Source organism: Oryza sativa, chromosome 9 (genome assembly GCF_034140825.1).
Source record: "Oryza sativa Japonica Group chromosome 9, ASM3414082v1".
NCBI lineage: Eukaryota > Viridiplantae > Streptophyta > Magnoliopsida > Poales > Poaceae > Oryza > Oryza sativa.
The window spans coordinates 21,921,753-21,938,103 of NC_089043.1; the positions used below are offsets into that span (position 1 = coordinate 21,921,753).

The 16,351-nt window shown below is 41.9% G+C and overlaps 1 protein-coding gene and 1 long non-coding RNA gene across 2 annotated transcripts; both read left to right on the plus strand.

The window, feature by feature from the left end:
• Positions 1-3,034: 3,034 nt before the first annotated feature.
• Positions 3,035-4,231, plus strand: LOC107278886 (uncharacterized). The gene is made up of 2 exons (XR_001539795.3): positions 3,035-3,963; positions 4,051-4,231. It is a non-coding gene; the product is annotated as an uncharacterized lncRNA (long non-coding RNA).
• Positions 4,232-11,150: 6,919 nt separating this feature from the next.
• Positions 11,151-12,348, plus strand: LOC4347302 (protein MIZU-KUSSEI 1). The gene has a single exon (XM_015755954.3). The coding sequence runs from the start codon at positions 11,474-11,476 to the stop codon at positions 12,206-12,208; it is 735 nt and encodes a 244-aa protein (XP_015611440.1). The 5' UTR covers positions 11,151-11,473; the 3' UTR covers positions 12,209-12,348.
• Positions 12,349-16,351: the final 4,003 nt, after the last annotated feature.

The following is a 16,351-nucleotide window of genomic DNA, read 5'->3' on the forward strand; positions in this document are numbered from 1 at the left end:
CAGTAGTCCCCGAGGGCCGGGCTAGACTGATCAGCGGCGTGCAGCGCCGCTCTTTTCTCTTTGGGAGGAGGGAAAGGGGGCCGCGGGGCGGGTTTATGGGATCGTGTGAATCCTGTAGTGATTGAATCATGGAAGGACGGATCGATGGGGTCTCCTTCGAAGAGCTGAGGAGGGAGCAATGCAATCAGATGAGATTGCGTGGCTTTTTGTAGAGGGTAAGTGCTACTTGCTGGAGTAGGTAAAAAAAGAGGATTTGAAGGGACACACGACCCCGAGTGTGTTGGGGATTAAGCGCCTATTAAGATTTAGTTAAAATAAACATTACCAAGTTTTGGTAATACTAAAATTTTGACAAGATTTTTTTATGTATTGGCCAAATTTGGTAACAAACTAAACGTTGATATTTTTTTACAACATTTAAAAAAAATGGTATGGTTCAAAATTGCATCAAAGTGAACAGGCCCTAAATATAGAATCTTGTGTTGAACTACACATCCCTTGTTACTGTCCTATCGAGTATATCTTAAGTGCTACTGTTAGGTGCTAGCACCTCAATCAAAGGAAAAAAAAAGATCAAAGATAGCCAGATAGTATCCTAAAATTTTAACATGAAATGCTGATGGCTGCTATGTGTTTTTTCATGTGAAGGACGAACACGCACCTCCATTATCGACAGACGCCTCTAACATACATACTCTTAGAGTAATAACTTTAATAATATAGCCAACTATTAGCTCCAAAAATTAAAACATCAACTATAATCAACCTAATAGCCTAATCACACATTAATTAGTTGTAAATACATATTATATAATTAATACCTTGCCAACGGTGGATACCCGTAGACCGGATATAGACACTACAAGAGATCTTATGATAGGTGACGCTTTATTTATGTCACAAACATTGAATTTTACGTCATGTTATGTAATCTGTGACGCTCACGTGACGAAAATTCATTCGTCATCTATCATGTGTCTCTAATGGCGTTCTATGACGAAACCTTTTTTTTTCATTAATCTAGTGACGATCCTTCTGTCGTCATAAAGTTATGACGTCCATTTTCGTCACCATCAAGCCCAAAAATCGTCATAAAATTTCATATGGACTGTTAAGGCCCATGTAGTGAGCAACATGTTTTTGGGCTAGGCCTTGTTAAAGCCCATGTAGTGAGAAACCTATTAATGGGCTAGGCCTACTGTAAGTCCAATTAGATTTTAATAAATTCAGCCCAATTCATCTATATTGAATTAAATATTAAACGGGCCATACATTTTCAAAAGGCCCAATAGGCCCAAGCATTGCAACAAAAATACATCTGGACCATGCACACTCGAGAAGCCCATATATCAAACAAATTTAGCCCAGTTAAAATTCAATACAAAATCCAATTAGCATTTGATAGCCCAATTAACATCATTTAGCCCACAAGCACCAGTTCACATTTTAGCATGTCCTAATATAGTCACAATCTCATACACAATCTCATATTCACGGAACTCGATGATACCAATGAGACCGTAGTCGAGCTGGTTCGACTAGATCACCCGGCGACTTGGCTCCTGTAAGCTCCAACTTCGTAGGCTGTGGTGGTTGTGTTGGCGGTGAGATTCGATGCCTTGGGTCCTCCCGGGGGATCCCTTTTATACCGCGGGTCAGTCGATCTCTAAGTAGAATTCGGAGATATTGGACCCCACATGATATGGTAACGACCCAGTTCCGTCCGAGTAGGACTCTTTCCATCTGTGAACTCCGTTTATGTTACGTGATAGATTTCCTTAACATATACAAGAAACACCCGTATACGCGTGGGTATACCATATCAGTATATATCTTATATCCAAGGATAGAGGGTATGCCTTATCCGTAACCCTGACATACCTAATCCACTCATCTATCTCAGATATAACTTATTGGAGCCCGTGGTATAGTCGGCTACAACTCTGTAGCCTGTAGAAATTGCTATAGAGTCCATTGCCAACTCCGTATACATACTATGTCTATGTGCCCGTGGTTTAGATTATACTACCAGTTGAAATAATTTGAACCGTTCGTTATTAAGGGTAAATCAATAATTTACTAATAATACAATGATTAAGAGTAACTTTGTTATTTATGTTTTTTTTCTAGCTAAATGAAAAAAGTTTAGTCATTGACCCTACCTCACCTACTTTTTTCAGACAATAATGCCCCTTTCTATTTCTACTACTGTTAACTAAGGTGTTAGTATAAATAAATCTAAACCCTTCGATTAAATAAGATTAATGGGTTAGATTGCTTTCTTCTATTAATATAAAGCAACGTAGTGGGGCTCTATACTAGCAATGGAGTAGAGCACGTACAGTACGATCTATTAATTGTAGTACTACATTCCAAGGCTATCCACGTTAGGACAGGTTTAGATGGAGATCAGGCAAAAGAGTAGAGGGTCTTAAGGGAGTATCATGCACTCGCACGGTTTGTACAGGCCTAGGTAGCAACAGTGCTACACTTGACCTTCGTGTGTTAGATTTGAGCCTGTCGCAAGCAGACAGGCTCGCTCACGCCGTCACGCGGGACCAAGCGTGGTTGATAGCACCGGGGTGGCCTGCTCACCGTGCTCGCTTCGGCCCAAAACTTGACGCCTTACGCGGTTACCTTGATTGCTCCAGTTTGGAATAAGTTCACTTGAGGTCCCTTAACTTGTCAACGAATCTGATTTTCGTCCTTCAACCGGAAAACCAGATACAATAGATCCCTCAACTATAAAAACCGATGCAAAGCAGGTCCCTCAGCGGTTTTGATGGTGGTTTTGGCTGATGTGGCGCCTATATGGTCGGTTTGACTTGGTCCTCATCCTACGTGGCGGTGACGTGGCACTGGAAGAAAAATATAAAAATTAAAATAAAAACAAATGTGGGCCCACATGCCAGTCAGACAAAAGGAAAAAAGAGTGAACCCACCTGTCAGTGGGTCCCACCATCATCTCTATCCACGGACGATTGGACGACGGGAGATTGGGAGAGGGAGCGACCGGCACCTCTTCTCTCTCCCTCCCGGCATCCTTCCTCGCCGGCCGGCGAGCACGCTCGGAGAGGGAAAAAGGCGCCGGCCGGCGAGGGTGGCGACGACGGCCGCTGGGCGCCGCCCGTTGCGCGCCTCTTCGGCGGGCTGCGACCGCCCGTCGCCGTCGAGCCCCAGTGCCCCACCCACGGCGCCCCGCCATTGCCGGCCTCCCTGCCTGTCCCCCGTTCGACCCATGCAGCGAGCCGCGCCACATATGACCTTGAAGATCTCTCTCTCATGCATAGCGCAGTACACACACGATCTCACCACACTAGTACTAGCTACGTTGAGAGTGTAGTAGGATGAGCCAGCAAGGGATCTGGTATGGCGACGTGTTCCCGTTGACCAGAAGCCTCGCGGCCAAGCCCATCGTGCCGTGGGACGCGGCGACGATGCAGTCGGCGGAGAACCTCGTGTTGGGGAAGACGGTCAAGGGCGGCCCGGCCGCCGCCATGGAGTCCGCGACGAGTCGTAACGAGGAGATGGGCGTCATCGGTCATGACCAGTCCACGGACGCCACCGCTGAGCATGGCGTCAACATCTCCGATACCCTCGTCCCCGGCGGCGGCCGCATCGTCACTGAGTTCGTCCCGGCCAGGTAATCACACTGTTGCATGAACACAGTTCGTCGTTGCCGTCTCTCCGATTGTTCGAGCAGGATGATGGCGCCGCCGCCCTCCGACTCCCGCAACCCTAGCTCCGCGTCGCAGACCGCCGAAGAAGTGCGCAGTGGGCGGCGGCCAGCTGCCGTCTCCGCCCCACTTGCCGGCCGGCGCCTTTTTCCCTCTCCGTGGGCGCTCACCGGCCGGCGAGGAACGATGCCAGGAGGGAGAGAGAGGAGGCGCTGGTCGCTCCCTCTCCCAGTCTCTCGTCGTCCAATCGTTCGTGGATAGTGAGGATGGTGGGACCCACTGACAGGTGGGTCCACTCTTTTTCCCTTTTGTCTAACTATATGTGGGCCCTATATTTTTGTTTTTGTTTTTAATTTTTATGTTTTCCTTCCAGTGACACGTCACCGCCATGTAGGACGCAAACCGGCCACGTAGATGCCACATCGGCCAAAACCACCGTCAAAACCGCTGAGGGACCTGCTTTGCACCGGTTTTGATAGTTGAGGGATCCGTTGTATCTGGTTTTTTGGTTGAAGGACGAAAATCGAATTCGTTGACAAGTTAAGGGACCTCAAGTGAACTTATTCCCTCCAGTTTCAACGTTTTATATGGGCCAGACCAAACAGATCGGCCTATGAGTAATCAAACATCGCCATCTCCCTGCACTAACCCCCGGAGGCCCGGACGTCCCAAACATCAGCGCTTCGATTTCGCAGGGGTAACCCTGGGGTCAACTCTGCTGTCATGCTATTGCTACCTCCTGCATGTTATGTCGAACAACCTGATCTTTCCATTGTGGAGCGCCACGACATGTACTATCGAGCAACAACTGAAAGATGTTGACACCAACGTAGTGAACAGTACGCATCACCATCTCATTTCCCGACACATTTTGGCAGACAGATCCCTAATGCGATCATGCGGAAAATAAACTAATCGTTTCTTGGATCGCTGCTCCGTTGCTTTCTCAATCCCGGATCATGCATGAAGCATCAATTTAATTGACAGATGCTATATCTAGCAGTAAGTAAAAACAGAGGGGGGGGGGGGGGGGCACAGGTATCATCGGTACTCAACTGAAGTAGGAGTACATGATTTTTATCGGAAAAATTTATGAGCAATTAATAATGCATGCTGCTATTTCATTGATATACTATCATGCAAGAAATCGAAATGGTCCCGGAGACAAGATCGCGCGGCCAAGTGTCCGGTCGCCCAACGAAATCACAGGCGTGCCGCGACCGCAAGCGCGCCCTCGCCGTCGCCGGCCGGCCGGGCATGTCTCCGGCATGGGGGCGTTAGAGCAAGTTTAACAGTACAGCCCACTACTAATTTTAAATCATCTATAGCCGATGTAATAGTCAATTCATACAATAGTTGCTTACTATATTATTAATACCTGGTCTCATCTATCATACATATATTACGTCTTGAAGTCCGTGCTACAGCTAGCTACAGATCTGTAACCCGTTGCTCTTTTTTTTCCTTTATCTTTTTAAAATATATTTGTAGCTGGCTTATAAGCCTGCTATATTTATAGCTGGCTTAGGGCACCCGCAATGGTTATTTATAGGCTCTCTATAAGAGATCCATGTCAGCATATTATCCTATCTGGAAGAGATTAAATGAAGAGAGAACAAAACTATCTATTAACTTAGAGATAGTCTGTAGAGAAAAAGAGGCAATGGATTAGAGAGCTATACATACCCATGTAGACATACTATTGAGGTGATTTACTATTAATCTAGTCTATTGCTGAGATGTACATGTTTTATAGAGAGCATCTTACTTTACCATTGCGGGTACTCTTATAGCCTGCTATTTATAGCTGGCTTAAAATATATTTATAGATGGCTTAAACGAGACCGGAAAGCATGCGTGGGGCAGCGTGCTAGGAGCGAGCCAGCGAGGCAGGCATATGCACAGCACAGGGCCGTACGTCCTTCGAGGAAGGGGCAAGCTTGGTACAGCGTCACATGCGTGCTTTGGCGTCGGACCAGCGTCTCCTAAATGCTGGTTAGTTCGATCCTGTTTTTGTGCATGATTAGATCGACCCTATGATGCTTGGAGTAGTTTCCTACTAGCTTTTTCTCTTCACCGAACATGCTAACTAGACCATTCGTTTTCACTCCTTCCTGATTTCCTAGACCAAGAGATGTGGATGCACGATGAAATCGTTCTATATATAACTGGGTCCGAAATGACACATCGATCATCCGATAGACTCTCTTATCGCAAATATTTAATGTTCGATCCGAAATGGCATTAGATTTTCTGGTGACTATTCTGTTATATTCATCACACAAATAAACAGGGTCGTGGAAATAACTTGAGGCTCACGAGCACTTTGATCTCGGCCCGATCTCCAAATGAGCCGAAATGGAGCCTAACCAAAGCTTGTGAGTTCTGTTGAGCCGAGCACGAGCTGAGCACGAGCAAACAAACCCGACTATATAATTTTTATTGTTTATTTAATAAATTAGTATATCAAATATACACATCCACACGATAAAATAGCATTGGCTTGGCATCACACATTTATCTTAGTAAATTTTCTCATCTTTTACTAATGTAATCAACTAATTATTTTTTTTACAAAAAATCTACGGAACGGGGTACCGTAGGGACGGGATTGCGTCGAGGGAGGATGGGGAGCAAAGTCGTCATCTTGAAACCTCGAGATCCCCTTCCACCTTATTTGGCATCACCTGAGCTTTTCATCGTTGTCTCCTGGTGGAAGAACCAGCATCGATAACCATTTCTATCCCTTCTTCTCTCTTCTTGTTAGCTCAAATCTGATACCCGATGATAGTGGCCTAGTATGGAGAGGTATTGGCTGGTACCGACTAGGAATCAATTGGTACCTGCGATGGGTACTGGACGATGCCCATGTCGCACATAGGTATTAGAAATATGATAACAATAGATATCAAATTCGGAAATCTGAAAGGTATCATCCTATCTGGATGGAATCTCGTAGTGTAGTAGCCCTATTATTTTTGTTAAGGATTATCCTTAAAATATAAGTTATGTTGCTCACGAGCCAAGCGAGTCAAGCCTATTTGAAAGTTCAAAGGTTACACATGCTCGTCTCGAGCTCAACTCATTGACAACCCTACTCATAAACAATTAGAGTCCTTAGTCCATTGCCAACTCCGTATACATACCTATGTATATCGAAACCATTGTCCTATTCGTGTCATTATCGTTGCTACCTATCACTATTTCTACTTGTACTTTTAAGATACAGTGGCAAATACATTGTTTATTTTTATGACCCCGGACAACGATGGCAACACATGTTGTAGGATTTTAAAGTTATTACATAAATTGAACAAAATTTTCGTTGCAAATACTCAATGTAGCTATATTTTCCCGGGCTTTGAATGTTTTGGCTCTGCTACCGTTTAAATATAGAGAAATTTTACAATCCTTGTAAGGTACTGAGAGGTACTAAAATTTTTATACAATTTAATATATCTTAGTATCGAAAGTATCAAATTTTACACTATATTTAAAATATGATACCTAAAACTTCTAAAGAATTGTAAAATCGCTTCAAGATGTATGCCACCATAGAAGAAGCAAGCCGGCCAACCGATGGTGAACAACAAAACCGTACTAAATGAAGCACGTTAAACAATGGTTTTTTAAACAAATTCAGGCGATCAATACTAGCAAAACTGATGCATTGAAGGGCACGTGCCAATGTACATGCCACGTGGTCAAAACCTGCTTAATAGTCGCATTATTGATTACTACTGCCTAACAGCCTAAAACATGATTGGTCGAGATCTGTCAAATGAAGAGAAAGACTGTGCTTTTTGTAAGGTGCTGGTCGATCGGCTTATTGATATTGAACTAGATACTGATCATGGTCCCTATTGATGTCTGCCACACACACAGGCTTAAAATGAATTAGAACCTACCTTAACTAAATAAGGAAAAATTACAAAAATCACCCATAAATCACTTTAAGTTTGAGATTCTACCCCATAAATCATTTTATTACAAATGCTCACCCCACTCCAATTTTATTGCAAAAATCATCCCAGTGTTCACGTGCTTAACCGAATCAACATGTGTGTTTATAAATTACGAGCCGACAATATGGTATTTATCAAAATAAGTACTTCTAAGAGTATAGTCTTGACATGCTTTGAAGATTTCGCAAATAGAATTGTTGATGATAGCTTAAATGTTATCGCACCGAGTTTCGCTATATGCATAAGAAAATTCAATGGAACATCAAGAATAAGATTAATATAAGCACTTGGACAATATTGACTTGACTAACTTAGTCTATAGTTGCTCTACATCAGTGATAACATGCTGATTCGGTTAAGCACGTGTATATTAGGATGGTTTTTACAATAAAACTTAGTAGGGGTGGGTATTTGCTACAAAATAACTTATGAAGTGGAATCTGAAACTTCAAATTACTTATAGGGTGATCTTTAAAATTTTCCCTAGTAACAGCCGGAAACAACGTGCCTATGCATGCATCAGTATCGATTCATCAAAACACACCATGTGCATGGACATCCACAAGCTAGCATGCATGCGTGGGCTCTCAATAATTCGATTGCTTCATTGCATGGACAAGATCACAAGACTGATCCCGCGGCTTGGATAGGGAAAGCGATCGATAAATCCTCAGCTGATAAATCACCACGCAATGAAGTGCCTCGGGAACAAAGAAACAAGAGAAATTATTTTGCCTTCAGGCCGGGTACATACGCAGGTACAGGAATAGGGATTATACACTGCTGAAGCACCTGAATTCCTGAAAAATAAAAAGAATAGGAAGCGTGAAATACTAAAAATAAATAATGAAACAATTTTTGGTGCCTCAAAATACTTTGTCGTGTCATCTCCTTATCCACTCCTGCACCCCCGAAGTTGTGCCTTTTGAATACCTGATTAACCCTGTAACCCAAGCTAGTCTAGTACAAATGTAATGGGCTAACTTTTTAACTTATAAAATTTTAATGGCTGAGTTTAAAATAGGATGAGTTTATTTTTTTATCTAAAAATATACGAGGACTAGGTGTAGTTACTGGTGATGTAATTAGCTACTAGTACGTAATTTTCAATTAAGGATCAATGCAATAAATTTGAAACAAACAAATATCCATCAAGAAGGATCAATGCGAAAATTTTGAAACAAAATAAAGTAGGAAGAATTAATGGAAGGTAGCTTGTGACTACTGGAGAACTGATCTCTGCTCGGATAGCAAAAATCACATTTGTCCTTGTTTGAATAGGATCCGGGACTAAAGCATATCTTTAGCTCCGGTTCAAAAGCCTAAAGACACTTTATGAACTTGAGTGATCATTTTTAGCCACGGTTCAATAGCTGTCAGGCCGTGTTAGGCCCCCAACGATCCTTAGTTCCGATTGATGTTCATCACTTTAGTCCCGGTTGGTATTACCAACCCGGACTAAAGATGGAGAATCCTTAGTCCCGGTTGATATTACCAATTTGAATTAAAAACTAATATTTACTTTCAGTTGGTAACACCAACCCGAATAAAAGATATTTTTAGTCCAGGTTGGTGTTACCAACTCAGACTAAAAATGCCTCCAGGGTTAGTTTAAAAAGAAAGCATATCTATCTAAATCAGATGTGTGTAGTAGGTGGGATGCATGGTAATGCGCGTGAGGGCTGAGATCTTGAGTTTGAATCCCACATACCACACATTTTTTTTAACTTGGTATGCATCTTTAGTCTCGATTATTTCAACCGGGGATAAAGATGGTCCCGGATTAGATGTCCCAGTTGCTCAACCGGGACTATAATAGGTCGCCAACCGGAAGTAAAGCTCTCTTCCTACATAGGCAACCTAAGTGCTGTTTGATATGGAGATCAACAAAAGAGAGAGCTACAGAACCCATGAGGCCACGACAGTACTATCATATTGACAGGAACCTTCAGGTTAACAGATGGAGTGATAGAGAGACACATGCCGAACGAAAAAGCAGCATTGCTTCCATCCTGCACCGCCCCAAGTGGTCCGTCTTACGTCGATCAACGATCATATCTCTATCGTTCCCATCGAGCGTCCATGGTCCAAAAGATGCGCTTGATGATCACAAACTCCCTTTTGTTTGAGCTCCCTTTTGTTTGAGCGGAAGATTACAAACCTCAATAGAAATGGACTACTTTATGTCAAAATATTATGTCAAAAACATGGAGTACTAATCTAGTATAGGTACAAATTCCCTTATAACAACAAAATACTATCCCTAAGGTGGTGTTTGGGAATTAAGGAGCTCTCACCAAAGCATAAGTTCCTCTGGAGGACTAAAGTTTAGTCCATCCTTCCCAAACACCACCTAAAAGTATAAATATGCAAGCAAGCAAACTAACTATATTCTTATAAAGGTATATATGATGAGATAAAAATGCTTTTGTGTCCTCAATATTGTCACCTATTCCTTTTTTGCACCCTCCTAAAGTTCTTTTAAAAATCCTTTAATATTGAACTAACCTAACAGTCTAACACATGGAGTTCACATGATTGTGGCCTTGTGGGGGTCCATTATGGTTCTCAATGGTACGTAGTCCATTTAGCCTCGTCAGTCATCACCAATTAACTTAGCTACTTTATCAGTTCTGCTACATATTTGTATCGTATGAATTTCCAATACAAGCTCATTACACAAGGAAATTCAAGTTCATACCATGTGTGCTCAATAGCAGATCCAAAAAGAAACAGTAGTATAGTATGAACAAATTATAACAAAGCTACAGTTCCCTCTCCTATCTACGTATGATATTGTGGGGGCTTCATGGTTTACACACCAATAGTGGAGGCTCGAGCCCCCATATTGTATCTGCCTCTGTGCTTGTTGAATATCTCAAGAAAAATCTTCTTCCAAACAAAGTCCTAGTCTCAATCTACATAAAGGGTTGATTCCATCCACGTAATCGTCATCCTTTTGTAACAATTGATCCAGTGCAAGATGAAAACTAATCCAACTGATGATCTGATATAACTACTCCCTCCACTCTAAAATATTCGCATTTCTATGATTTAAATTTTGTACCATAATTAAATATTTTTGGGGACACTGATTTCGATGCACGAAATCCATGCATTTTCGGCCAATCATAAGTTTGGAAGTGTAGTTTAAGCAATTTAAAACTCAAAATTTGATCACTGAGATGATCGAAAGAGAATCTTTTTAAAACTGCTTTGTCTGATTTAAAATATAAGTATACCTAGATTTCAAATTTGTATGAATATATAAGCAATTCTGAGGGCATTGATTTTAATGCACGATAATCCATACATTTTCAGCCAAGCAGATGCTTGAGAGGAGAATTCAAGCAATTCAAAACTCAAAATTTGATCACTCATATAACTGAAAAAGAACCTTTTTTCTTTTCTTAACCTTAATATTTACTAAGTAAACTAAAAATATTTATATTTTGAAACGGAGAGAGTATATATCATTTGTACGAGCAACCCACGGATCTCCTGCTATGTCAGAGTCGATGCTCCACAGTCATGGTCACACTCAAACTCAGACAATCCAACTGACGATCGAAATCGACCCAAACAGGCAAACGATGGGCATGTACGAGAGTTACGACGATGAAGCTACACTGCTACACACAAAACGCAACACACCACCACCACAACAACGGCCACCCAACTTCTCATTTTCCAGCTCGATCGCTCGCTAGCTCCCGTCGTGTATGGATGGATGGCTGACTATATATCCACGCGAGAGGCAGGCAACCCCGCTTTGCGTAGGAGAAAAGAATCACTACTTCACTAGCCAGCTAGCTGCACCTACTCCGTCCAATGCCGTCCTTCGTCGACGGCCCCACTCTCCGGTCGCTGCTCCGGCCGTCCACCAATGGCCGCCGGACGAAGGCCTCGGACGGCGGAGGAGGTGGTGGTGGTGGAGGGATCTTTAAGATGTTCAAGCTCATGCCCATGCTGACGTCCGGGTGCAAGATGGTGGCGCTGCTCGGCCGGCACAACAGGGCGCTCCTGGCCGACCACGCGACGACGGTGACGCTGTTCGGGCACCGGCGCGGCCGCGTGAGCCTCGCCATCCACGAGGACACGCGCGCGCCGCCGGTGTTCCTCATCGAGCTCCCCATGCTGACCAGCGCGCTGCACAAGGAGATCTCCTCCGGGGTGGTGAAGCTGGCGCTGGAGAGCGACACCCGCAGCGCGCGCCGCCGGCTCGTGGAGGAGTACGTCTGGGCCGTCTACTGCAACGGCCGCAAGGCCGGCTACTCCATCCGCCGGAAGGAGGCCTCCGACGACGAGCGCCACGTGCTGCGCCTCCTGCGCGGCGTCTCCATGGGCGCCGGCGTGCTGCCGGCCGCGCCCGAGAAGGAGGGCGGCGTCCCCGCGGGCCCCGACGGCGAGCTCACCTACGTCCGCGCCCGCGTCGAGCGCGTCGTCGGGTCCAAGGACTCCGAGGCGTTCTACATGATCAACCCCAACGAGGGCGGCGTCGGCGGCGACAGCGCCGGCGACGGCAGCGCGCCGGAGCTGAGCATTTTCCTAGTGAGGATGAAATGATATCGAAGTTAGTATATATACTTCACCTAAATCGAAATACATATATACTACTTTGCCTTTCTCTTGTGAATACACTCTTGTGTGTGTGCAGACAGGTTCAACGTAATGGTGGAAATAGAAAGTATGCATAATTCAGTTAATTAATCTGTATTATCTTTTCAGTTAGACAGTTAATTTTGTATATGCCTGGTGGTCGAATTGGTAGTATGCAGGTTATTGCACTAGAGTAATTAACTTTCTTAATTTTCATATACCCAAAAAATGTCTTCCCTTTTCAAAATTATACTTTAACATGATGAGTTTTAGTTCTTTCATGTGTTATGGCTGTAATCGGTATTTTCTTACAAAGGTGGGAAATAATAGTGTTATAAGATGCGGATTGGGATATGGGCATGCACCGTACCATAATAGTTGCTCTTTAAGTGATGCATGTGCAAGCTGGTAGGTACAGTGTTCATAATCTTCAAACAGTACGTCCCATCTCCACATTGACTGTTCGATATAATTCGGACTATAGGGAATTCCATAGGAGAGGAAAACATCACATGTAGTTGTGTATAATACTAATATTTTTTATGTTTTTAATAGATGACACTGTTAACTTTTAAACTCACATTCAATCATTTGTTTTATTTAAAAAATTATGCTTACAATACTTTTAGTGCTAAAATAACTCACAACAAAATAAATGATAATTAAATTATTTTTTAATAAGATGAATGATTAAATATGTGTCTAACAGTTAACGACATTATCTATTATAAGGGTAGTACTAATTTAACATAGTAACCAAATGCTATGACTGCATGACAAAGTTGGTTAAATTGCAGAGATTTGAGTTAGGTAGTTCAGTACCATCCAAGAAGCACAAATTGAAAGACATCATCGTCCTCGTCAATATTGTATAAATTGGACGGCACCTTCCACTGCATGTTTTTTTTTAAAAAAAATTAAAGAGGTAAGAATTTCGTCTGTCGTATTGACAGAACAGAGAATCTTGAAACATATTATTTATGAGATGTTTTAGGATGCCATTTAAAAAGGGTAAAATTCTAAATATCAATAATGAAAAATACCATGTAAAAGATATTTAAATATTTTTTAAGATACAATATAAACACGGGTATTCATAACACACGCACACTCACCCGTATGAACGCACATACACATATCCTATTTCTATGAGCATATTCGAAAAAAGGATCAGCATATTTTGAGATAGATGAAGTCACCACGGTCGTCTCGTTATTGATGGATACATCGCCAACCACTAAGTGTCAAGCCTAAGACTTAGAATCTAGATAGACTGGTTCCATCGCAAGAAATCTAACCAACTGAGATATGCTCACCTCGTAAGGTATTTAAGTATTGATATAGGTATTTAGGTAGGAAGGATAAAAAGATAATTTTGGTATGAGAAAAAAAGTGGCATAATGTAGTTTCGTAATTACAATTCGACAATTAAAAAAAGTTGGATATCAAAGGAGGGGCTTTGGTATCAATGGAATTAAGAGAGGAAGATATGTGTCGACTCTAGGTGGAGTCGAACGTGGGTGGGCGTGCACACATGACCGCGCTCTGGCCATCTGCGCATTAGCACAGTTCCCAATCTGATAATCTTATCTAGCATTCTAAACAATGCATTCTAAAATGAGCTGCTCCTACCGCTGGTGATATCTCAATCCCGTTGTAGGTAGGATTAAACGAACAAGTTCTTAGGGAGAGTTAGTTCAACTAGGTACACCACTCCCGCTATGTTTTGTGCTTTGCGCCTCTCTTTTTTTTTTGTCGTTACTGAGCTTGAAAGGGTTCTTTGCTATGTTACCGAAGATTTTTGCCTCTCACACCATAGCTCCCATGCAACTAAAATAAGAAAGCATGTTCAGGGGTTTCTTTGGCACCCCCGGTGTTGAAGATGGCATCCACCACCGTTCACGCATTGCAGCCTATTCAGTGTATTTTGCTAGTCTATTTGCATCTATTGAGCCGCCATTTGCCAATTTCACCGTGAAAATTGTCATGTTGGAGTTTAATCTACATATTTCTTTAAGTCTTAGCCTAAACATGACCACCTTCTGCTTATGCGGAAAATAAATTGATCTACTGACTTAAGGATAAAGCCATTAAAGCCACTTATTGATTTCGTTTTCTTGCTTTGATTTTCTCCTCTGTTTCCTCTTTCCGATTCTATTCGTTCTCTGTTCTGGTCGACGGCTTTCACCTGCACAACCTCAAGACTTCCTCATTAAACCCTTCCGGTGCACACTCGATCGGGTGATTAGGTTTAGGGTTTGTGTAGAGAAAATTAGCGTGTACCAAGCTCAGGGGTTATCTCTAATTAGGATTTGAATCCATTTTTTTTACCAATCACGCAAAAGCAGATTTATCTCTTAGTTGGTTTCTTGTTAGGAAAGAATTTTATCCTTTCCCTAATCTTATTAGTCATTAGTCGATAAAATCACCCAACACGTCGCACCTCCAATAGGTGAATCCAAGATTTCGATTCTTTTCTACAAAGCGGGCAGAGCTACTGATCTGGCCATCCTCGTGCTTGGTGTCAATCGATGAGCTTGTGATGATGATATTAAACAGTCAACGGCGGGTGTAGTAAAATTGGCTCGGATACACAGTTATTCTCACTTCATATACAAATTAAAATCAGTCTCTCATCCACTATACCAACATCATTGTAAGTCCAATATAGGATATTACACTGTATTTCGTTTCGATAATAGAAACGGGAGTAGGCCTGACCTCTCTTTCTCCAAAAACAAAGTATTACAAAATATTTGATGGAAACTATATAATTAATTTCAAGCTGATTTTGACACTTCGGGGACAGTTATGACAGAATCGTCACTATACTTCTCGAAAATCTCTCACACTCAATAAGCGCAACCAAACAATAGTTCACGAATTGATCGCCCCACTGTTGTTTTTTGGGCTGTCTTAAGGCTACTTTTGTCGGTAGTGGATAAAGATAAAAAGTTTCTTGTTTTCTATACGCATACTTTCTTAAATGATATATCTTTTTTAAAAAGCTTTTAAAGAAAGTTACTTAAAAATCATATTAATATATTTCTCATATTAATATATTTTTCGAGTTTTAAATAATTAATACTTAATTAATCAGATGCTAATGGTTCATCTCTTTTACGTAACTTCTCAATCTTCTTTTTTTCTCTTCTCTTAAACACATCCTTAGAAGATCCAGTAGGGAAAAAAGGATACTTTTGCTGAAGAACAATTTACTCTGTGCAGAAAGTAGCTAGTGCCTAATAGTAGTCGTATGAGAAGTGCTGGAAGAGTTAGCTATCAATAATCTGCAGCACCAGATCATCTCCGGCAACTGTAGCATGAATTGCTGATCCATGCATCTCCCTTGGACAGCGTTTGGTCCTGCAATAAGTTGTTCAGTACATCTTTCTTAGATCGGTGACCAGACCTACAGGGTAGTGCAGTCCATGTTGGACCACCTGTATGATCTGGGTTCATCAGGTTGTTCCAGCAGGTGAACTATTTTAGATGTTGCGAGTAAGACATGCAACACTTGGTCGTGTAGATCCGGTTTAAACGTAGAGGATAGATTTCAATCCTATTTTCTATATATAAAAAAAAGAGATGCAGCAATTTTCTAGATGTTGCAAGTAAGAGATGTCAAAACTTCTAGGTCCCCATCGTTTGGCTTATTTTCTAATAAGCCAAGGAAATAAAAATGAATTTGTAGGTGAAAATTTTATAAATGTGTTCTTGGTGACTTAAAAGCCAATGTTGAAAAAGAAACTACGTTGAAAATATCTCAAAATCAATCTCAAAATTAAGCTTGAAAATTTAAAATTTGGCTTTTTTTTTTTTTGCTGATTAAGCCATCCGATGGGAGCACTAGTTGGATAGATCAGTAGTTAGTTCAATAAAAACTTAAGCTGATGAGAAAAGTTGGATAATCCACTTATATACCTAAAAACAAAAACACCTTCCATACATTAAAAAAAATGATGTAAAAGCTTACAAGATCTGAACTTGTTTGCCAGTGCCAGCAACATGTTTCTGATGCTTCGCTGTACTGTTGTTTGGATGCAGGCATATGCAGCACAATTGTTCCAGCTTGCTATCGTACCCTCTAGTCCTTGCTGGTCGTCAATT

Coding starts and splice junctions, on each gene's coding strand:
- LOC4347302 (XM_015755954.3), top strand. CDS start 11,474: ATGCCGTCCTTCGTCGACGGCCCCACTCTCCGGTCGCTGCTCCGGCCG.